General features: G+C 44.2%; 1 protein-coding gene across 1 annotated transcript; it reads right to left on the bottom strand.

Moving 5' to 3' along the window:
• Positions 1–74: 74 nt before the first annotated feature.
• Positions 75–21,736, bottom strand: KLHL6 (kelch like family member 6). The gene is made up of 7 exons (XM_026854732.1): positions 21,382–21,736; positions 16,146–16,311; positions 10,267–10,716; positions 7,650–7,887; positions 4,085–4,287; positions 2,964–3,177; positions 75–849 (listed from the first exon to the last, which is right to left on the bottom strand). The coding sequence occupies exons 1-7, from the start codon at positions 21,639–21,641 to the stop codon at positions 548–550; spliced, it is 1,833 nt and encodes a 610-aa protein (XP_026710533.1). The 5' UTR covers positions 21,642–21,736; the 3' UTR covers positions 75–547.
• Between the last annotated feature and the right edge of the window lie 1,254 nt (positions 21,737–22,990).

The raw sequence follows: 22,990 nt of genomic DNA, 5'->3' as shown, positions 1-22,990 counted from the left end.
AAAAATAAAAAAAAAAAAAAAAAAAAAAAAAAAAAAAAAAAAAAAAAAAAAAAAAAAAAAAGAAAAAAAAAAAAGTACAGCCTCAGAGGAAATAACATTACGTTTGTTTCACCAAAGTTACAAATCTTTCATTCCAAAATGCATCTTCTCTTTTTCACTAGTGCTACAAATCTAGTTTAACACAATAAATAGTTGAAGAAACTTCAGGACCAGGCTGAGCCAGTTCAAGCACGTTCCAGGGCAGATACAGCTGGGAAGTAAATTTCCCACCTACACATCACATTTCTTTGCCTGATTGGAGGTATTGTGCTGGCAGGAGTAAACTACAGCTGGTCCCTTTGTTTTTCTGTGGAGGGAAGGAATTAAGATAATTTAAGGATATACTGTACAGAGGAAATGCAAGGACTGAGCATATATACAGACACCCTCCAGAGGACCCCAGTGGCGGTATTTCCATCCAGTGCTACCTGCAGCTAAAAACCACCATCACTGCGGTCTGTGTCACAGGGGCACGGAGGTATCAGGTTCCTTTGCAGTTCTCCTACGGTCAGACAGAAACTGCCCCAGGCACAATCCTACGGATGTGCGTGTAAGACTTCCTGAGGGTCACGCTCCCGTGGTGAGACACCCCCCGAGGCAGGACACACTCTTCTGTCAGCTTCTGAGTTTCAGGGTCCCAGCACAGCACTGTTGCAATGACTTCGTTCTTTTCATCTCGGCCCCCCGTGATAAACAGCTTGTTGTTGCAGGGAGAAATCCCACAACTGGCTCTCTCATGGGTGAACTGAGTCACCAGGCACCATGTGTCTTCCTGGGGGCTGTAGGAGTAGAGTGCTTTCATTGCCCCACCTGGAGAGGAAATGGAGATCAGTTTGCACTGGCCGTTCCTGTAAGAGACTTTTAATTAAAACACCCGCTTCAACAAAGCTCCATTCCTGACATTTGTAAGAATGATTTATGCCCCAAAGCTAAGAAAAAAACAAGGTCAACAGGATACTTTATTGTTTTGAAAGCCAGATCCGCAGAAGGACACTTATTGTTCATAAGGCTGTGGAATTTAAGGCCAGAACAAACTGCTGTGGTCACACGGCGTGACCACAGTGCACCCAGCAACAGACCTTTTTCATACTTGCTGCTTCAGCGAAGGACACAACTCTAGAAAAATATGGTCTTGTTTAAAAGAGCTTAGATCATGAAGGACTAGGTGTGGTGAGCCATCGCTATCAGAAATAGATACTTGATTTTTTCACTGACTCCTCTAACTTCAGTGTCCATCTCTCCATCAAACCTCCTGCCTGGAGCTGACTGTTTTCAAAAACGCCTTCCTCATTTAGGGAGTTGTCAGTCTGAGCCAATAATCTTCTTACCAGCATGCTAAACAGAGTGGCCTTCAGTTTCTTCATGTTTCCCAAATCTGCAGACATCCTTCAAACCTTTTGTGCAGCTTTTCCAATTTTGCAGGGTCCTTTTCTCTTAAAAAATGGCCAGTACCTCAATATTCAAGAAAGGCTATGGAAATGTATTCCCTCCAGAGTGTACCAACAGCTAAATGGTTCTTACTCTGAAATTTGCAGGGACTAGATGCATCTCCTATGGCAGCTGTATAGAATAGGGCTGGGGAAACCTTGAAACCATGGTCTTACTGATAATGTGCAACAATGCCTGGGATCCCACCTGCTGGCAAAGTGAGCATTTATCCACTGTAGTTATAATAAATGCTGGTTTTGACAATACTAGTCCAGTATTTGAGGGATGTGAGAAGTCACCTCTTTGTGAAGTGACTTAAGCAAGTTTTATTTTCCATTTGGAGCAGACGGAAAACATACATGTTGTTAGTTACAGTGATTCATCTGGCAGTTGGCAATTCATTGGTCTGGGTAATGTGATTGCTTTGGATGCAGTAACCAAATGCTCTTTTATCTTTTAAACTTCAGGTGAGTCTGATTTCTATCCAGTTGAACTAGACTTGTTTCTCAGATAGGTAAACAACAGGTTTACTGGTGGATGTTCCTGTCTGAAAGATGCTGAACGAATGTAACTGGAGTATTGTGTCAATTTTTATCAGGAGTTGTATCAGCTAGCCCATAAGTCATGCCTTCTCCTTCTATCTGTCATCCTGTACAAAAAGGGTGAGGTCAGTTCCTGTGCTGAGGAGAAGCACGAGGTATTTACATACACACAAGGTGCACCCATATATATATATATATATATATATATATATATATATATATATATGTATGTACGTGCACACACATGCAGATTATAAATCTCGCTTCAGAACATCATTATTTGGTAATACTCTTGCTTTATGCCAGCCCTCAGGACCATATTGATTATACTGTAAGTGAGAATCTTTCTGCAGAAAGACCGAGAGAGGGAGGAATAACTTTTCAGAACTCCTGAGGAACAAATGTTCCACTTTTTCTTTTGTTTTTTCCAGCACCATCTGGAGATGTGTGCAGGCTCTCTCCTCCCTCCACAGTTCAGCTCATGATCATTAAAAACTTGTTTTTTCATCTTTGCTTCCAGTTCTGGCAACTGACTGAATTAACTCTAAGGATGGTCTAGTGAAGAGGTCTGGGTCTTTGGGTATCAGTGACTCTGCTTCTAGTAATCATAACCATACATAAATCCCTTAAGCAGCAGGCTGTATAATGCCCCCAGACAGGAGAAGGGACATGATAAAGCCATGAGGTCATGCACTTGCCACTATGAACACACCTTTAGGTGGCTTTAAGTTGTCTCTGGACTAGCTCCAAATTTCCAAGATACCTGCCATGCTAACGGGGCGTCTGACTCTTCACTACTCTTTGTGAATGTGCTGGATTCCTATCCCTCACTATGATCAGTGGAAGAGCCATCTGACCACTTGATTATACTCCATAGAGTTTGTGGGTAAAACTAACACACAGAAACAAGCCCTGCTCTGCCTAGACAAGAAGCACCATTGACGCTTCACTCACCCACAACATAAATGTGATCGCGGAAACTTGCAGCATTGATGCATTTGGCTTCTACCGGCATGGCAGCTTTCAGGCTCCACGTGTTGGTCGCAGGATCGTAGCACTGAGTCTTGTCTGTCGCCAGCTTCCCATTGGGTCCTCCCCCGATCACGTAGAGTTTCTTCTTGTAGCTCGCTGCTGCAAAGGAGCTTACATTGACCATGAGGGGAGCAGCCTGTGAAAAATCATTAGTAACCATCTGAGGTAGTTAGATTGATGTCTATGGAGCGGGAGCCTGCTGAATTTGAAGTGAGACACCCCTTTAAAGATGATCAGTATGGTACAGAAGATGACATTTCTAGAATGTTTCAGCTTTTTCTTAAGACCGTAAAACCCATAATAAAAATATGCTCTGTTCAAATGCTATTATTACAATTACTTTCTCAACAATTCAAAAGCTAGGAAATATCAGAAATGCCCAAAAATCTCCTTTGCATACTTATGTACATTGAAAAAACACAAGAAACTTGTTTGTACTGATCTTTCTACTTGCAGCTGTGGTTGTTAGATTCTTCCACATTGCTTTGTGTCATCTAAAAAACTGAGGTTTGTATCTGTCATTATGAAGTCTAATCTCATTATTTTCATTAATTAATTGACTGCCTAATACTCTCCTCTCATTGCTTGGAGTACAGCTAGTAGAGGGTTTTTTTCAGCCTGTTTACCTTGAAACCTGTACTTTCAACTTAAATGTATAACCCATACCATATATAATGCACAGGTTGATGTACACATTACACATATATATATATTATGTATCAGAGCAGTAGTTTTCAGCCTATGCTCTGGTTCATGTATACTATGTTTTTTCTCACTGATTTATGGACTACTATCTTTGAAAGACAACTAAGAAAAGGAAAGATAGCAGTAGATGTCTTACAGACACGACTGACAGGAAATCCTGTGATTTTTACCTTCTGAAGAATGCACATTTCTATAGAAAAAACATTTAGGGTTTTTGCAGACCAGAAATACAAACCAGAATTGTACTAGATCCTGATCATTTTTATGATTCAAAGCCCTAACTTTTTCTGTTTAAAACATTCAAAATTAGTAAAATGTCATGTGATGCAGCATCTTACCTCTGACCAGCAGTTATGAAAGGGATCATATGCTTCCATGCTGTTGATTCTCTGCATGCCATCAAATCCACCAATGGCATATACTTTGCCACCCAACACAGCCATTTTATGCCTCCATCGCCCAATATTTAGATACTCAATTTGTATCCATTTGTTGATGGAGGCGTTGTATTTCCAGACATCATGCTTTGTTTCTTTGCCACCTGCAGTATACATGACACAAGTAAATATGATAGCACAGGTTGTATTTACTTAAAATTTTCAATATGTTTATATTTTAAAATGTTCTCTCACAACAGAAAAGAAATCATTGGTACTTATTGTTAGCTTCTTAATTACCTACACTGATAGCCTGGCCCTGTTATACCAGAAGAAAATTTCTGCATTTAGCTTACTTAATAGTGAAGGAAACTCTGAACAATTTCTGCAACTAAATATTTGGTAAAGATAAATCACTGGTTTTCACTTTACCAGAACACAACCTCTTTCAATTTAATACTGACTGAATGACCAACCACACACAGCATGGTGATATGCAGATTTTTGTGCACCACTAGGGCTTTGCAGAATGCTGCAAAGTGAAAAATAAACAAATGTGATTTAAATAAGACAGTGGAGGATGCTGCAGCTGGTAGGGCCAAATCCTTCGAAGACAGGCCTGCACCGGGGAACTGAGCTGCCAGTTTGTGCAGGGTATATTGTGCAGTCAGATAGCCTAGTGGTTTACATAGTAAAACAAAAGACCCGACTCTGAGCTCCTACCAACAGCAGTCCTGCATGACATGTTAAAAGTTTTAGTGTTCCACCTTGGGACCATATGGCTGGGATCTCTTTTTTGTACTGCTCCTTTGGGTCTCTTTCTCTGCTGACTTGGATTTGCTTCATATTTATAGATTGAAGGTCAGAATTGGACCCTGCAAACTCATTCTAGAGCTGACTTGCAAGTGAATCTTTACTCATGATAAAGCCGTGTTTTAAACAAGAACTTTTGTTTGCATATAATTTTTGGTGTAACTGCAATACAAATGGATCTAGTTAAGCCTGAAACCACATTTACAGACTGAGTAGCTTATTCCATCATCTGCGACCTGATTAAACATTTGCTTCACTTGTGAATATACTGAAAAGAGAATTCATATTCCATTGAGAAAGTGTCTGCCTTCATTGGTATTCAGTACTGCAGCCAGATCACTGCAAACTGATGGAGCTCATCTCGGGGCCAAATAGCAGATTGAATAGGAGATAATTAGCATGCTAGAAAGAGTCGTTTGTAATGCTTTTGTCTCCGTATTTTTCACATGTATGTGTTGAATTTTATTTGCACTCAAATAACTAAAGTGGCTGAAGGGCCTGAATGCAGCATTCATGGTTACAATGGGGCTGAGAGGCTGCAGGTGTTCCCCTTACCCTCACTTAAAATTTTCTTTTTACATGAGCTTGTTCTTTCCTCACAGGCTGAAACTCTGGTAGGAGCCTGAGCTGGACCAGGCGGGAGAATTTGCTGCACCTAAGGGAGCAGGGAGAGATTTCTGAGAGAACTGGAGGTTTATTTTGTTTCTGTTCTTTCTCTAGACCACAGCTCTTTCTAATCTGAGGAAAAAATGTAACTAAATTAGTAAAAGTAACAGAACGGTGAGTGATAATTCATGTCACTTTTAGTTACACCACAAATGTAGTGTTTCAGAACATCCTGTCAAAGCATTTAAACTGTTTGGGGAAATGATGATCTAAAAATAATCATAATCTTGTGCAAATGACTTTCCTATTGTTCAGATACTAAAAGAGCAAGGAATACTCCAAACTGTATGAGATACCAAGGGAAATGAGCACATGGGAGGGGAGATCAAGTTAGGAAAGTTGCAAATCAAGTTAGAAAAGAACCAAGTCACAGGAGCTAGAAGAAAGAAAACAAGAGTAGAAGCATGCAGGAGGAGGCAAATGTTTAATCAGGTTTGAGACACTAATAATTTGGTTTAGCTCGAAAGAAACTACTAATGACTTCGGTCCGCTCAGATTTTTATTTGGGTGGGAAGGGTGAAAAGGAGAGAGAAGAAAGGCTAAGAAAGAATGGAGAGAGGGAGTCAAAGGTACAAAATTAAGCAGAGAAGGAAGAAAGAGGACCTGTGAGAACAGCAGCAAGAGGAAAGCCAGTTCAGACTCAGCATAGCAAGGAAGGTGTTAGCCTGGCTGGGAGGTAGCCTGGGTAAAGCCTAAAAGAAAAGCAGAGAAGAGACACTGGAAAAGATGTCAGGAATAAAGGGAGGCAAAAAGCCTGTGACCTTGAAAAAGGGGAAAGGGTAAAAGATTAAAGGCAAATGGAAAAGAGACCTCTCAACTAAAGGATGTGAAGGTGTGAGGGATGTTCCCTTAGTTGGGATCTTTGACTTATGCTTCCCTCTACAGCTAACTTTTACCAGACGGTCTGCCACCAGAGTAAAAAGAAATTCCCTATGGTGGGCTGAAAGGAAAAACCTCCTTTATCTGTAATCAGGGAAGGAATAATCTCATTCTTATCCCAGGATAAAGGTTTAATAAACTTTAAATTGGAATAATAAAAATATGTGGATTCCCAAAATAAAGAATGCAGTGTAAGATATTTGAATAAACGCCACGGACTGCTATTCGTACTTAAGGAAAGCATTCACACTTTAGCCTTCCTGCTCCTTTTCTACTCTCCTGTTTAAGCACAGAATTCGGCGGATGACTTGGCAGGAAAAAGTATCCTACCCATGGAAGCACTGCTCTGCTTGCTGTCACTTTTCCTCTAGAAAGCAGAACAAGATCATCAAACTTGGTTTTGACAGGTCATCAAAACCAGCTGTCAAACTGACTAGTAAGCTTGAGTTTAATCTTTTTGATTATCAAAGTAAAAACTCCTTAGCTCCAGGACCAGACCCCTACATGGACTCAGCTGTATTCCTGTGAGAAGTTAAACCTGTCTCCTGAAGCTTTCATCCTGAGGACCTCAAATGGGCTGCTCAGACCCATGCTGTGTGTCTGGACCATTAGCTTTCATCTGGCTTTGACAGTTAATATTGCCATTAGCTGGTGGGCACTTTTAGAGTCCTGTCTGATGGCTGTTGAAGTGCTCCTGAAAATGCAGTTTTCAGGTAACAACCAAACAGTGGTAACAGTTCCCTGCAGGTTCTTGACAGATTCTTGTAGAAGGAGTCAGATTTTGGCAGGATTTTGCTTATGCATGTGGAGCTGCAAATGGACTTGTACAAGAAGATGCTGCAGCAAATATTCTTCATTTTATGTTCTGTAAACTGTTTTCGGGGGCCCTTCTGTGACCATGGTCACTGGGGGTTTAGGGTGCTGCACACATGGAGCCGTGCATATAGATGAATATTATTTGCAAAGGCATCCTGTACTAAAGCCAGGGCTAGGCAGTGTCCTCACACATCCACAGCTTCCCTGAAGCCTGTTCAAAGCCAAAGCATTAGGAATAGCTGTAGTGCTTAATTCTCCTAAAGCTGCCTCAATCATGCTCTCGATAAAAGCTGGAAAAAAATTGTGAGAACCCTCTGCTTCCCTCTTCCACTCCCAAAGTCTTGTTCCTCACCTGATATGTAGACTTCATTTTTTAGCGTGATGCATGCAAACTCCACCCATTTTTTATTATCATTCTCCGTCTCCTGCTCCGTGATTGGTAATTTTGCTACTTCCAGGCGGCTTCGCCTCAAAGGATCCAGGCAAGTCACTTCTGCTACAAACTTCTCATCTTTTGTACAGCCCCCTATGATCATAAACACCTCAGACTGGAACTCGTGCATCCTGGGCTTGGTTCTTTCTGTAATAATCTAAATGCAAGCAAGACAGAGTGAGTACACAGGGCACTTACACCTACAATTACAGAAAGGTCTAGTGACCTTTTTTCTGATTACTTGTTTTGCAAATCAGAACTGGCTTACATCAGCTGAACCAATTATCAAATGCTCTCTAAGTTGAAAGCCTGGAAAACATGCTAGAAGCATTCAGTAGAAGTTGCTGTATCCTTCTTCCAGCAGGATTTCTCCAACACCGGACTTAGTTGCTTTTGCCTACCCACTAGAATCCCTTCGGATCCTCTTGGGAATTCCCAGGGTGGCACCAGGAGCTATGAAGGTGAGCACTAAGGACAAGGCTGGTGGGTGCATGTGAGGCAGCTGAAAAGGACAGGGTTTATTTGGGCTGACAGAGGAGGGCCCCAAGGTTTGTATATGCCCTGGAGAGCTTGGAGAGAGCAAGACTGAAATTAGCACTAGCAGAAAATAAGCGCTCTCATTATTTGCCCTGAAGAGATACATTAAAGTGTCAAAGCAGTAACAATTCTCAACTGTGAGGGTTTTTATTTGTTTCTTTGTTTATAAACCCTAATTTTAAGCCAGAATTAGAAGATTCACTTAAAGCCAGCACCAGGCTCTGAAACATGGTTAGGTCTAATTTACTGCCTGTTGGCTCAGTTTATTGACCAGGTCTTTGTTTCAGGGACACTAGAAAAAGTCACTTCCCGGGTAGATTTTCACCAGGAGCAAAGAATGCAGGGGGTGCTTGGAAACTTGTGTCCTGCTTGGAGGAAATACTTGCAAGCAAGTGGAAATGAGTATATTAGTGTCCTGAGGGATGCTGGCTCTGTGCTGGAGGATAGAAGAAATAATGTTCTCTATCCTCCCCCACCTCCAATTTTTTCATACTGGAAGAACTGCAGCGTAAAAGACATGGGGAGCACATAAAGTTGTTCCTCTGCTCATGCTGTATCACAGGGCATTTGCCAATTTGCAGACTCCCGAAGTCTGTTGGGAGAGGTCTGCAGTAATTGCAGCTGTTACTCTCTGCGTGCCCCAGAGAAGCAGTCTGTGGACCCACAGTTTAAATGCTGTGGACAGTAGGCAGCTTGCTTACAGTTTTACTTCTCTTTCTACTTTTAACATGTTTCTATAAATTAGCATAATTTATCTATATTAAAAATACTATTTACACAGACATAAATCTTTTGTTTTCCCTATGTTTAGCAAATTATTAGGCACATATTTTTAAAACATCTGTCCCAGAATTTGCAAGCGTCCAGAAATCTGTTTTTTAACCTGTCTGTCACCATTGTCAAACGTCATCCCCAGGGAGGATAGCTGGGAGGGCTGCCTCTGACGGCTGCCTCTTTGAAGATGACTGTAATGAGAGTTCAAACCTGACCAACACTCTCTTTATCTACCCCGCATGGACCTGACAGCACTGCTGAGTGGGGCAAGGCTTCCTCCAGGAGTTCCCACCAGGCTGGCCGGCACTGCCCCAGTTTGTTGAGTACTGTCTTGCACAGTCACGGGCACAAAGAGCCCTTTGGTCTGCCCCGCACTGCCAGTGACACATCCACTGTTAGCGATGGATCCACCATGTGCTTCTGAGGGCTCCTGCCTTCCTCTGGCTGAGGAGGCACACACGTTTCCTCACACACTCACATACCTTTGCTCCTGTTGTGAAATCTGACCTCTGGTTGCTCTCCCCTCTACCCCATATTTTGGGCAAGGAGATGTGACAGATACCTAACTTCCCAAAGAGGATGGGCAATTGAAGAACTGGAGATCCACCACAGCCTACCTTGAGCAGGCAGGACAGGACTCGACTGGATGTCAGATGAACCTGTCTCTGGGTGCAGGGACCTCTGCAAATGAGGAAGATAGGCAGACCTCTCCTCTGGGAAGAGACCGTCTTCTTCATGGGAGATTCTCTCTTTCTGAAACATTTCCCCCCATAAGTAACAGATGGAGATGTTACATATTCAGATTTTAAAGGGTCATTACAGATTGTGGCACAGTTTAGTGAGAAAATCATTCTTCCTTTCTTAGGCTTGAAATAATAGCTAAGAGGGTGAGGTGTCAGGAGTAATACCATTTGCCTTTTTACGAGGGAAGTCACCTGGGGTCTTTGTTTAGCTGCTCAAGTGTGTGTATGAAGGGTCAAGCTCAGATGTTCATAAACAGGAAGCTGTACACTTTGTTTTAAAACGACCTACCAAAACCTTCCAAACTCTGTATATCAGCAGAATAACTGGTGAGGCTCACTTTGACTTTTCAGTAGCACCAGTTAATGAAACTTCAGTGTGAGCACCTCTTTCTGCCTCATGGTACTGCTCGTTCCGATGGGATTTTTGAACAGAAGCATGAGACATTTAGAAAGAGCAGCAAATACCTTACTTTCTTACTCACCTCATTGCCTGACAGATGGTACATTCTTGCTTCCTGGAGCAAAGGAAAGACATCTGGACACCGTCTAATAAGTTGATCGGCTTCAACAGTCTCAACAAAATACCAGGGGTCCAAGAGGGGCAGCCGAACATTCTCCAGCACATATGGCAGGAGAGGAAACCTTTCCGACTCCTTGTAACGAACCCAGTTCATTACAGTTTCGAACACCTGTGCCTCTTCCGTGACGTAGAGGTCATCGCTCTTCAGCGTGCTGCAGAGAATGTCGGCCGGCAGCTCCAGGAACTCTTCATAGTTCAGGACCTGGGTGAAGTTCTGGATAATGTAGTTCTGCACTTGTTGTTTCAGGCTGTGCAGGGAATGGGCATCAGCCAGCCTCAGGATGCCAACACAGTTCTCTGGCTGGAGGGCCTCGGTGAGAAAACTGGCACAAGCATCTACCATGCGAAGGAACTGTGGACAGAATAAGCATGTGTAAGTGCAGAGCGGTTACTTGTATGGCCGTATCACAGGAGAGCTATGGAGCTTCGGGGCTGGGTCCCAACCAGCCATACGCAGTAGAGCAAAGGACTGGGAGAGACAGGAAATCAATCATATGAGGACAGCTATGTCCCAGAATCTGCAGTCTGAAATGAAATTTTTTTCCTTCCACTGTTTTTTTATCTTCCTGCATCCATATCATATTACATTTTCCCCCTTTGCATCCTTTTTCCTCTTGCAGGACACAGAAGATCTGCGACAGTCAGGAATTTTATTTGTTTCACAAAAGTAAAGGGTTTCCTACCATTCCCCTTCCCTCCATGAGATCTCAAAGCACTAGCAGCAATTACACAGCACATAAGGTCCCCAGGCTTTAGATGTGCTTACCCTGCCTCACCTTTCATGTCAGCTCAGACCAGCAAGGAGGGAGTCTGGTTTTAGAGTCCGTGTAGCTCCACTGCATTTATGGTCCTACGGTCCAAAGTGGTGGAAAATGAGCGCTGAGGTCTGGGGGATTTGGGCCAAAGCGTGACCCCCCACAGAGTGTATGGGCATGCTGTCCTGAACTGGGGTACATGGCAGGAAGAGACTGACCATCAGCAAATCTCTGAGCTGACTGACAGCCAGGGTTATCTGGCAAGTGTCTGTTGAGGGGGAGGCCTTTGAGGGTTTTAGTGACCTTTGTTTTCCTTGTCATCATCATTGTTTAAAAAAAAATAGACATTCATTTTACACACAGAGTCTGCTTAATCAAAGAACTTTCCATGTTTGCGTTCAATAGGGCATCACAACGTCTCTCTCATTCATTTCCTTTGCACAATAGCCCCACTTGAAGGTCCCAAATTTGCAGATCCTGGACCACAGATATCTGCAGACCATTTGCTGTGAACTATGATGCGAGCTGGGTTGCTGGTGATTATTCAGGAATTGAGAACTAGTTTTAGGTAGAACTGATAAGTTACAGGGCTTCATCCTGTTTTCCATCACCTCTGTGATTTCACATATGGATAGGACATCAGTATTTCATGTTGCTTTTGCCACTGAGCAGTGCAAACAGTGACATACAGATGGGTCAGAACCGATGCTGTGCATTTCTGTCCACGCTTTTTGAGTCCTTTTTCCGTCCAGTGTCGGCAAGCAGAACTTTAACTCATTCTGTCCCACTGGGGACTGTTGCACAACAGTACTTTAGGGGCCAAGAGGAAGCGAAACATTTTTAAACACTGTAGTATGTAGATTTGTTTCAGTAATTAGGGTAGAATCTTCCAGACCAGGCGCTGTCATGTTGACATATTTAGACTGTTTACCAGAGCCAAGCGATTACAGACGCTGCACACAGACTACCTGGTTCCTGTTTTACATTTAGATGTGGTCAAGAGTTTAGAGAAATGCAACAGACTGATGAACAAGGGTACATAAGGTCTCAGAATATGTTGCTGCCGTTGTGATATAAATATGTCAGTGGCACACTGTGGCACTGCAGCACAGCTCGGCAGCCCCTCCATGCCTGCCACGCTCACGTTACTTGTTCTCTGGGCTAGCACAAGGCTAACGCTTTGAACTCACTAGTGCACTTCCCTGAGGATCTGAAAGGACTTTGGTAACACCAAGTAGTCCTCAGACCTGAGGCAGATTAAGCATTAGCCCTTTAAAAGTTGGCAGTAACGAGATGCACAAAAAACCCCAAAACTGGGATTTGCCAAGGTCACTCATCAAGTCATCCACATGTCCGGGAATAGACCCCAAAGTGACATTCTCACCAGTCTACAGCCCAACCACTGTAGAGTGCTCTAATTATTTATACATGGCTTGTTAAGAGCGATACTCACAAGATGACACCAGAGCGTTTTCTCCCAGGCGGTGCACACGGGTCTAACAGCCACACAGGCCCCACTAATCACACTGGGTAGCTGTGTTTGTGGCCAGACAGATGCAGAACTGCGAGGTGTGGGTGTGAGAAACGTGCACGGCTGAGAGCTGAGCCAGAGCGGTCAGACCACTTGGGAGCATATCAAGGCAGGACTTTCCCTGGCTGCTGCTCTTCGTCTCCATGCTGTGCTGTGTCCCCATGACTCCCTTCATTTAGAGACAAAACTCCCCTCAAAAGTCCCCCAGACTTGCTGAGCATGCTTCAGTCAGTCCCATGAGAGCAGGTGACTCAGGAGAGCACCCAGAAGGAAAACACCCCTGAGCCTCTGCTTCATCTGCTATGATTATTTTTGCAGAGCTCTAACTTTTCTTCTTTCCCTTTGCAAGTACCCCTCCTAATGCCACCCCGGGCATTTCAAAAGCTCTGTTTCCTGGGAACAGTTTCTTCAATAACTGGGTCCTTCTCCTAATACCGCTTTGAATCCAGGGTACTTGCTAGAAACATCCCATACACTTACTTGGCCTCCACTTGGCCTTCTCTCTGAATAATATAATTTATTCTCCCCATTTAAGTCCTTCCTTGTCCCAGCTTTGATTCAACTGTCCAGCATAAAGAGTGCCAGCAGCCCTGCCTCCTGCTACAACCCCCAGAAAGGGAAGGGAACAGTGGTTGAAAGGGCTCTTATTCATAATCCCTCTCTGTATGCAGCACACTTCAGGGTCAGATCCTGCACCCCGCAGCCGCTCTGCCCTCGGCCACCCGCTCTGCCGGCGGCCGCAGGGGCAGCAGGTCCCGGCCCAGCAGTGGCACCCACGTCCCAGGGGAGCCCCACGGAAGGCAGCCAGCCAGGAAGTGAAGGGCACAGTGACCCTTGTGGGGTGGATCTCTGGGGAACTGACAGCTTTCGGAGCCTGCAAACAGATCTCTGACCTGGAGCTGCCCGGAAGCCTTCGTTAGCAAATCTCTCCTTCCTGGCCCTGCACAGTGCCTGCGGTGTAAGCAGCACTGTCCTGCCACAGCCACCCCGGCTCTTCACTGCCAAGCGGCTACAGGATGGTTTTCGGTAATTGGCAGTATTTTCCTTATAGTGTCTTGCTCATGAAAAGTGGATTAACATACCGAGGATGAGAACTGCTTTGGGAGTCATTAAGGCCATCGGGCGGGTGGTGCTTCAGCTGTGCCCTGGGGGCAGAGCAGAGTGTGGCAGCCTGGGGACATCCTCTGCTGTTCCCACTGCAGGTGGCATCTCCATGGCAGTGGTCATCGCAGCCCTTTGGGGCAAAACTCTTTCTTTACATCTCCTCGGGAGCTTGCTACCCTCCCACCACCTCTTTGCTGACACAGCCCCTCACACAAGCTACGCTGAGGGAGTGGGGTCATACGGAGCAGGAGGGGTGTAGGCAGGTCTGAAGGTTGTTGTTGAATTACCACAGGGGAAGCAGAGCTCTCTGCCACAGCTCTGAGAAGCAGCTGAGATCCCGGCCCTACCAAGAGGTGAAAGGATGAGCTGCTCCCCAGGCAGCGGGGCTGGCAGAGGGTGCTGGGCTGGGTCCAGGGTGGGCCCTGGCCTTGCGACCATGGTGGCTGGGCAGCGCCAGCCCAGACAGGGGAGGTGACTACTGAACTCATGTTGCAACTGTGCTCTACGTGGAAAAAATGTGTGTGGGTCACTTCAGGGTGAGGCTTAGCTGTTCAGCAGCTCCCTGTTCTAAACCCTTCACCTGCTTCCCCCGGGAGGAAATGTCTGTGCACAAAGCTCTGTGCACTGCGGCAGGGACTTCTCTCTCTGTCACCTTCCACCTCTTCCTGCGGTCAGTTTTGGTTGCATTTGGTCAATACTTATTAGAAGGGACTAATTATGTAAAACTTTTTCACAAATACTTTCTAGACAAAAGTGGAGTATCTATATTGGAATATCTAGAACTGTGCAAGTTATTTGGTTTTTGGCTCTTTGTCAAGTGTGAGAGATTGAGAAGAGACGCTGCCAAAAATTGTTGCTAGTCAGATAAAAAAGTTCTGTGTGGAACTTGCTTTTCTCACATGTCATTAATTTAAAAGGAAAGGATTTCCCAAACAAAAATGTTACAATAAATTTCAGAATAAATCTTTTCAGCCATTGATATATTGAAATTAAACATTTGACTCTTTCAACTGTTTCTGTTTGTTCTTCAGCATAAATAGCAGAGAGAAGCTGGCAGAACGCTTGTAGTTACTAAATCTTTTTTACACAAAACACATTTTCAGCCAGAACCATCACCCATGTATAATGTGAGGCTTTAAGACCTTATAAATCCTCATAATATACAAGACCATTGCAGTAAGACTTGCGATCACTGCTTTTAGTTGAATTTTTCTGGTTTTCTAGGTTTTTGTAGTTTACTGTTCTTGCTCATGGTCCTTTCACAATTTTATCATTATTCTGGCAGTGCTTGATAGTTTTCTTAAATTTAATCTTAATTTTAATGAAAACTAGGGAAAAGAAAGGATAAAATATAAGTTCATACTTTTGATGGTTTCAGAAAAAAAAACCAAAACACCACCTGAGGAATGACCCTAAGGAAAAATGGTTCAGAAGAAAATGAAAAGAACACAAAAGAGTGTCCTGAATAAATGAACCAAAAGTAACCTTTGAGTGCTACTGTTTGCAGTATTGGTCTGCTGAAAAAGTCAGTAAGTTACTGCACTCCAGCCCCAGGCAATATTAAAGCTACACCACCTTTTCTGAGCTACCTTGGGGCGCACTTTGTGATAACTTTCCCTTCTCTCCTCATGGCATGTACCAGCTCCCATTACCCCAAAGGCCATAGGCTCGTTTCAGAGAAAAACCTCCCGTATAAGATCCAAGAACTTAAAGTTCATAATAAACCACTGATTATGCAGTCAGGTGTTTCTTGCCTTCCTCAATAAAAAGACTGGACACACACACATTGGCTCTTGGCAGGTTACGCTGGTTGCAATTTGTTAGCAATCCGCAGCTTGGTACCAAGGACTGCAATTTGGTAGACCTCACAGGTGATTTACGGGACACGTGAATACCTCATGCACCAAAGGCTGAGTAACACTGCTCAAGTCTGACTTCCCACAAGTCCCAGGTCATGACTAAATCCCTTTACATCAAGAATCGTACAAAGTGGCTGGTGAGCCTCCATCTCAAGGCAGTGGAGAGGGAGAGACAAAGTTAGCTCCTGCTCTGGCCAGCCATGCCAGCCACTGCCCACTAATTCTTTTGGGCTGGAGGGTGGCTGGCCTTCACAGGCTGACCTGAACCTTGGGGAGCACTGTCCCAGCAACACAATCCTGCTGCCTGGCAGGTGGCACATGGGAGCAGCTCTTGGAGGCAGAGCCCGGCTCTGTGCCTGTTTGCATGGCACCCAGCACAGCAGCATTCCAGTATGTGGCTGTGTAATTAAATATGAAGCAAAATGCTTCCAGAACCCATGAAATCTGAGAAGTTTGCAGTGAGTTAACCAGGGTAAGACATGGTGTTGCCAGAGCAACAAGACTGGATCAGTGCATTTCAGTTTATCTGTACCTGAAAGAGGCTGGCAGCTTCCAAGACTTTCTGTACGTTTTGCTTTGTGATGAGCATCTTGCTGGTGTAGGTGTAGTCCAAGAGTATATTCATGGTTTCTGCATCAACTCCTTTAAGTATGATCTTCTCTTCATATTTCTCTCTTAAATCATTGCAGAACATGGCCCTGAAAAGAAAGACATTTATCTTTTACTGCATCCCAGCGAGGATGAAGCATTCTGAAAACATTTGGTTATATAGATTTCAACACAGAATACTCTGATTGCTTCATATTTTATGCAATTAATCCTGTAGCAAAGTACAAGGCAAATACTTCTGTTGCTTTCATACTTCTTTACTCATGAGTTTGATAAGGCATGAACACATGATGGATACCCCAGAGCTGGACTTTACAGTAGGCCTGGAGCTCCTTGGCAGCAAAAGGCAGCTGGGACCTTCCCTGAGTAGTGCTCTGTGTCTGGACTGATGCTGCAGAGCCATTGGGATGTCTCACCTGCTGGCCTCTTACAGACTCTTTCTGTTTCTAGCACAGGCCCTGCTCATTAAGCCCGAACCTCCTAGCCACCGGCATTCTCCACACTTCGCTAACACTTAGCACACGTACTTTGTAACCCTTGGCAAGGTCAATGCCCCTGTGCTTCTGAGCTGCAGAACTCTGCTTAGACTGAACCCTGAGGGCCAGACCAGATCCATGTCTGACAGACTCACCTCTAAGCTTCCAAACACATCTTTGACCCCATTAATACCAGGGATGGGCCAGGAGAGAATGGCTCATGGATTTTCTTCTAATTAAGAGGCTGACATTTCCTGTGCTAAATTTTGGGAGCTTATGGTAGTATTGTAGAGTTGGTACCTCTTGGCTGGAGAAATACTTGAATAATCATCAACTGGAACTACTGTTGGTCAGAAAGTGTAGTGATTTAATGCATGTTGATATCACCTCTTCTGCCTTTGAAAGGTGATTGCCACACACACCTTTGGCACTAGTCAGATGTTTCATGTGGGATATAAATCAGAAATTTCTCTAAGAGCTATATAAACTCACTTTGCATTGTGATAGCTGGAAGGCAAACACACACATCTTCATCTACATTTTTCAGTTCATAGTTTTAAGTATTTCCTCCAATGTTTTTGATTTTATTTAGAAGTTTCATCAGTCCTGTCTTGTTCACTGCATTCAGAGAGCGAGATTTCACATCATTTGGAATCTGGCTCAACACATTAAAGTATGTGAGTCCACTTGTAACTGCGTTGGTGAAAACATGTGCAGATCTAAAGTGTAATTAGAAGCGCTCTTTACCCTGCATACTAAATGCTTCTTTATTAGTCATGTACAATGTTGACAGGACAGTGTAACCTGGGAAGCGGTTAGAGGTCCAAAGTTAGGCCATGCATTTCGTGTAAAAGCAGTGCCAGAATAAAAGCTGTCTGATTTGACACATCTTACTGGAACCAAGATGTAAACAGTTTTTACTGCAAAGCAGTTAAGCATAGTGAATGGCAAACGGATGGAAGATAGCAGCTGCTTGTTGCTCTGAGCTACCTGTTCCTTGCCTCAGAAGAGATTTTATAGCAAGGGAGAGCTGCTATTAGTTATCTCAGTGTATAAAACTGCCTTTTGGATAAAGAGACCTAACTTTTGAGTGGGAAACTTGGCAGAGAAGTTACTTGTCAGAAAAGATGTTCAGCCAAAATTCTAATTTTCCCTTCACTCGTCAGCTCAGTAGAGGTTTTTGATTCATTGCTCTGCTTCATTCCACGGTCCAGTTTCTGCTGCCACTGAAATCATAGTATTTGAAAGGCATTAAGCCAAAATGGTCCTTAACTTCAGTGAGTACAAGACTGGGATTCTCCTTAGCTCCTCTCCCTCCATCAGTGTTGAATGTTGTATGTCTGGGGCATGCAGGCAGGTGGTTAAAAACAACAGTCCTCAGTACCCACTTCTTCCTGGGAATGGGGATTCTACACTGAGAGGGAGGTTTGTATAAAACAGCCGTTTCAATTGCATGGGATGGATAGGTGCCGAATGCTTCATCTGAATGTAGGCCGTTGTCGGATGCAGGTGTTGTCTGCTCTTGTTCCTTTTATCTCTTAAATTGGTGACTCCAGTCTTGTATTTAACCATCCCTTGTCGGGGCAGTGAGATCACTCATTTCTGCCCCACAAAGCCGGACTGTTTGATGGAGGTCACTTAGAGATACCCAGCGTTACACCATTGCAAGGCTGCTCAGAAACCAGCCTTGGAATTCCAGTGGAGGCTTTTCACAGGGATCTTGTCCAAGTGCTTTCACATATCTGTCTCCTAATCTGTGAAATTGCGTTAGAGCTACCATCCACTCCCAGTCTCATAGGATACGGATTCATGAAACATGGCTGCAACCTGCAGAAATCACACATCTAAAGCACCATGCTCTCCCACCAGTACTCCTCTCTAGATGGTGGCAGGGCTGAATAGGGCAGCACTATCCAGGAGAGCTGACTCCTGTAGTGGCTTTCCTTCTGTTCGGATGGAGTGGACCTCACTCCCACCCTGCATGCTGACTGGAGGGAACACCCTGACACCACTCAGGACTGATCAGGCTGAACTGCTCTCCTGGGGATTAAAAAGCTGTTTCTGAACCTTTCTGTACTTACCCAGAGAGGTGTGTGATTATTTTCTCTGGGGCTCTAAATCCTTCAGATGTGGCAACTAATTTCATTGTCTGTTTCCCTGGTTTCTGTCCCTGTTTAATTCTAAAAGAAGTCTTTGAACCAACATTTACTCTAAGAAATGCACATCTGAAGTGAGGGCCCAGGGCCAAATTTAGATACCTAAAAATGGGTGAATTTAGAAAAAAACAGGGAGAAATCTCAGTGAAATAAATAAGGGGTTGCAGTTTGTGAAGCAGTTTTTAAACACCCACGCACACTGGAGTGCTTGTGCTTGGAATTATGAACCTCACTTCAAACAACTGTGCTGGAATTTGAGGATGCTCTGGAAAATACTGCTTCAACCTGTCCTGGCCCCATTCTCCCACTACCTTGGGCAGTGCAGGAGTAAAGAACTACTGCTCCACCTTGATCAGCTTGTATTTCTCTTCTCTGCTTTGCTACCTTCATCCAGGTAAATGGAGAGTTAATGCTTTTATGTCTATAGATTCGGGACGTGTCAGAAGTCTACTAGTAATCTATTGACTCTCAAGAAGTGCTGAAGGAAGGACTAGAAGTTGTTAACTTTAACTGTGTTTAAGTCAGCTGCTATAGATTGCTTGCATTGTGGCACCCAACGTTCAGGAAGGGAGTTGTGTAACATGCTGTTGCAGGGGAACGAAGCCCGTGACTCACAGGGTCCCTTTGCTTTGCTCCTGTGCAAGGGTGTTAGAGGCCCTGTAAGAGCATGGAAAGTACTCACAGGAATAATGTGATCTGAGAATTTCTTCTTTCTTTGGGTCCATGCAGCCTCTAGTGAATTATGGCAAGATGAAACAAGCCTCCCTGTGAGTAGCAGAACTAGTTAAGCTCAATTCCCTGCAGACTTGCGTCCTCCTTTCCCTCTTCACAGTAACCTCAGCTTCCCCTTCCTGAGCCCTCCATTCTCTCTCATTACTCCTCTCGCACACATTTTGCTGTCCCTCTGGGGACACGCAGCTCTGTGCTGGCTGGCTGTGCCCAGCTGAGCGAGGGCAGTGCGTGCCTTGGCTGGGTCTGGGCCCTGCATGCGTTGGCTGGCCAGGATGCGGTGCTTGTCACCCAGCCGAGCGCCTCTGGGTCCCAGTCCTGGCGTCTCTCCTCTGCCTAGCTACTGATTTCCATCAAACTTGTGGGCACTTGAGATTTCCACCCTCTGCTAAATGTGATTGAAACTAACCCAAAAAGTCATGCCAAGAGGCACTAACAGGCAGACAGTGTGATACAATTAATCTCAACACTGTGGGAAATCAGGCCAAACACGAGTGTGCAGGGGGCAGACCCTGCACATGTGTGCAGTTGCCTTGGGATGAGATGCCCTCCAGACAGGTATCCCCCTTCCTTCAAAGGGACAGGCTGTACTCAGGGCTCAGTGGAAAACCAACTAACAGTAGCTATTGGAAAACTCTATTGCCTGTTATTAACTGTTGAAGTCCTTTCTGCCTGCAGCACCTTTCCTCCTTCTGGAAGAGGCATTTATTTTTTCTGTCAAAGTATCATTATAGTAATTCTGATTTTATTTTGTGCATCTGATTTCCTTCCTGAACACAATGTTGGTAAGAAATATTTGGGAATCTCTGCTTTTAGCTGCATATTTTCTCATACACAATATATATATTCTACCTGCAGAAATAATACCTATCTCTGTATATTCACAAACACAACCTCTATTATGAGATGATAAAAGCAGAACTGTTCTTCCAGGCACTGCCAGCAAAGTTTACTAGACTCCATTAAAATTAGCTTTCCACTCATGTCACAAGTGGTCACAGGTTCTTTTTTCTCATGTTTCCTCTGTAGCTATTCAGTCATCTGACCACTTTAGCAGTAAAAAAAGAAAGGAAAAAAAATCCCAGCCATGCAAATGTGATTGTCTAAATGATAATGGAAAATGTGTGTTAAAACTGATACTGAATTCCTCTGTGTCTCTAAAATTTGTTTTTGCTGGCCAGTAGTCTCAGATAGGCTATCTATTGTAGTAAATAGTAGAAAGAGTTAAAAATTCAAGAGGACCAAAAAGGGGAGGTGAAATGGTAAAATTGCTTTCAAGGAGATATTTCCCATTGCAGTTGAGTTTTGGTAACCCTAGGAAAGATGGATAATTCCTTCTCTTTCCTCCTCAAAAATTTTATGCAATATATATTTTTAACACAGAATGGTAATGGGAAAAATTATCAAGTTCCACAAACCCACTCCTATCTCAAGAAAAATACTGTATGATCTGAATGAATATTCCTTTTTGCCTGAATCCGAGAGGGATGATACAAGCGGCTACAGATAATTGGTCAAACCACATTTTCTTATCCACTTCTTTGCCAACCAATCTCCGTTTCTTTGCATGCCTCCAGCAGACTTGCTGAGTGCTGGTATCAGAACTCCGGCAAATCCAGAACTCGGCACCTGCCTTATTTAAGTCTCCAACTTTACAAAAAGAGCAGAAAGATGTCAGGAATTACAGGCTCACTTCAAATTTGCAGAGTTTAGCACCCAGTTTACACTCCTTGGAGATCTACAGTTCAAGCTTAAGAAGCAAAGTAAGTGTATTGGGTTTTTTTCTCACATGCCTTACCTGAAATAATTGCTTGCTGCAGCAAGGACCACTCGGTGACAGGAGAATTCCCTGCTGTCCACACAGAGGATGACATCTGTAAGGGAGTTTTCAAGCCGAAGGTTCTCCAGGCCATTCTGGAGCACCAGAGAGAGGCCCGTATCATCAAACTTGACCTTTTCATCACTTGAGACTTCCACTAGGTCTCCCATTTTCATCAAACACTCATTGTCCAAAGAGATCTCAGGCTCTTCAGAGCTCTTCTCCAGTGTGTCCCCCATTTTCTGGCCAGCACCGTCTCATTCTGTTGGTGCTTCAGTCTAAAAAGAGCTCCTAAGTTTCAGACCAGTCACAGTGCAGAACTTGGGCGGATTTCCTGTCCAGAGGTCTCTGCTTATCTATAGCTGTCACACCCACATAACAGGAAGCCTTGCACTTTCTCATCCTGTTAACACAAACAAAGGCTGGGGTTTTTTTTGTGAATTTCAGGCAGTATCAACGTGTTTAGAAAGGACTTAAGATGCCTCTGGATGTGAGATTACAAGTGACAGGGAAGGCCTGCTTCCCACTCTCAAGCCAGTCCCTCGCTGTTATCTGGATCTGCTGGTTGCAGTGATAGGTGCACCATATGGCTATTGAGTCGCTCCTGGCAGACTGGGCTGCTAAGGGGATGAGAGTATTATTTAAAATTTGTTTTTCCAGAAATGTAATTATTAATCAGTGAGATGGGTTTGGTTTTGGTTTTGTTTTGTAATAGTATGCTCGCATATTCCAAGTGGCTATTTCTGTCCCTCATGACATGTTAGATGACAAACATTGGATGGCTTTTCTTTAAGGTTAAATCGGTGTAACTCCCTCCAGAACATGGAGCAGCATCAAAGATCCAGCAGCTGATGGTCTTCAGGCCACACTGCTGGGCACAGTGATGTCCCACATGGGTCTGTGCAGCCAGTGCCATGCCACCAGCTCTGGCTAATAGTGGAAGCTAAAGGAGAGAGCCTAGGGAGCCGTGTATGTGTGCTCATCCCCACTATCCTCACTGCTGAAGATAGCTTGAGTCACATCTACATCTAACTTGCAGTCCCCTAGATAAACTCGGGAGGTGGTGGGACTGTGAACTGGGGACCTGGAGGTGGGGATGCTGCAGGGGAGTGCTGGGGCTGACCCTCCAGCATGACAGGAGCACACAGAGCACAGGGCTGAAGGTTTCACTCTCACCTAAGACTGAATTGGATCTACCTGGACCTTACCTAGATGAGAAGCTGACCGAAGCTGGCTGAGGTACTAAGCCACACAGCCTATTGAAAGTAACAGGGTAAATCCCCTGGCCTGCTTAGGGAACTCTCATGCTGTGGAGTTAGAAAATCACACTCCCTCTCCCCCTGAGAGGAATGCAGGGCTAACCTCTAAACTGGTAGCTTGAGTGCTGACTGACCTTGTCTTTGTGATACTTACTTCTAGGAATCTTTGTTTGGCCAATCCTCATGTTTTTATTGTGTGTTTGGTTTCCTCTTTTGCCTCCAGCTCTTATAGATGAACTCACAGTGTTAAGGGAAGCTCGGTTGAGAAGAGGGAGGTGAAAGCAGCATTCAGACAGAGCCAGATTTAGAGAGTTCTTGTATAGGAGAGG

The sequence above is a fragment of the Athene cunicularia genome (assembly GCF_003259725.1).
Source record: "Athene cunicularia isolate RWA chromosome 9 unlocalized genomic scaffold, athCun1 chr9_part1, whole genome shotgun sequence".
NCBI lineage: Eukaryota > Metazoa > Chordata > Aves > Strigiformes > Strigidae > Athene > Athene cunicularia.
This window is presented reverse-complemented; position numbering and strand designations above follow the sequence as displayed.

What these genes read in the sequence shown, in the direction of transcription:
- KLHL6 (XM_026854732.1), bottom strand. Translation starts at nt 21,641, where the DNA reads ATGGGGGACACACTGGAGAAGAGCTCTGAAGAGCCTGAGATCTCTTTG. An exon ending in AAGCTGCCAGCCTCTTTCAG is followed by an intron (nt 10,717 to 16,145) that starts GTACAGATAAAC and finishes TTCTGTCCACAG; the next exon opens with TTCCTTCGCATGGTAGATGC. An exon ending in CGATCACATTTATGTTGTGG is followed by an intron (nt 850 to 2,963) that starts GTGAGTGAAGCG and finishes TTTCCTCTCCAG; the next exon opens with GTGGGGCAATGAAAGCACTC.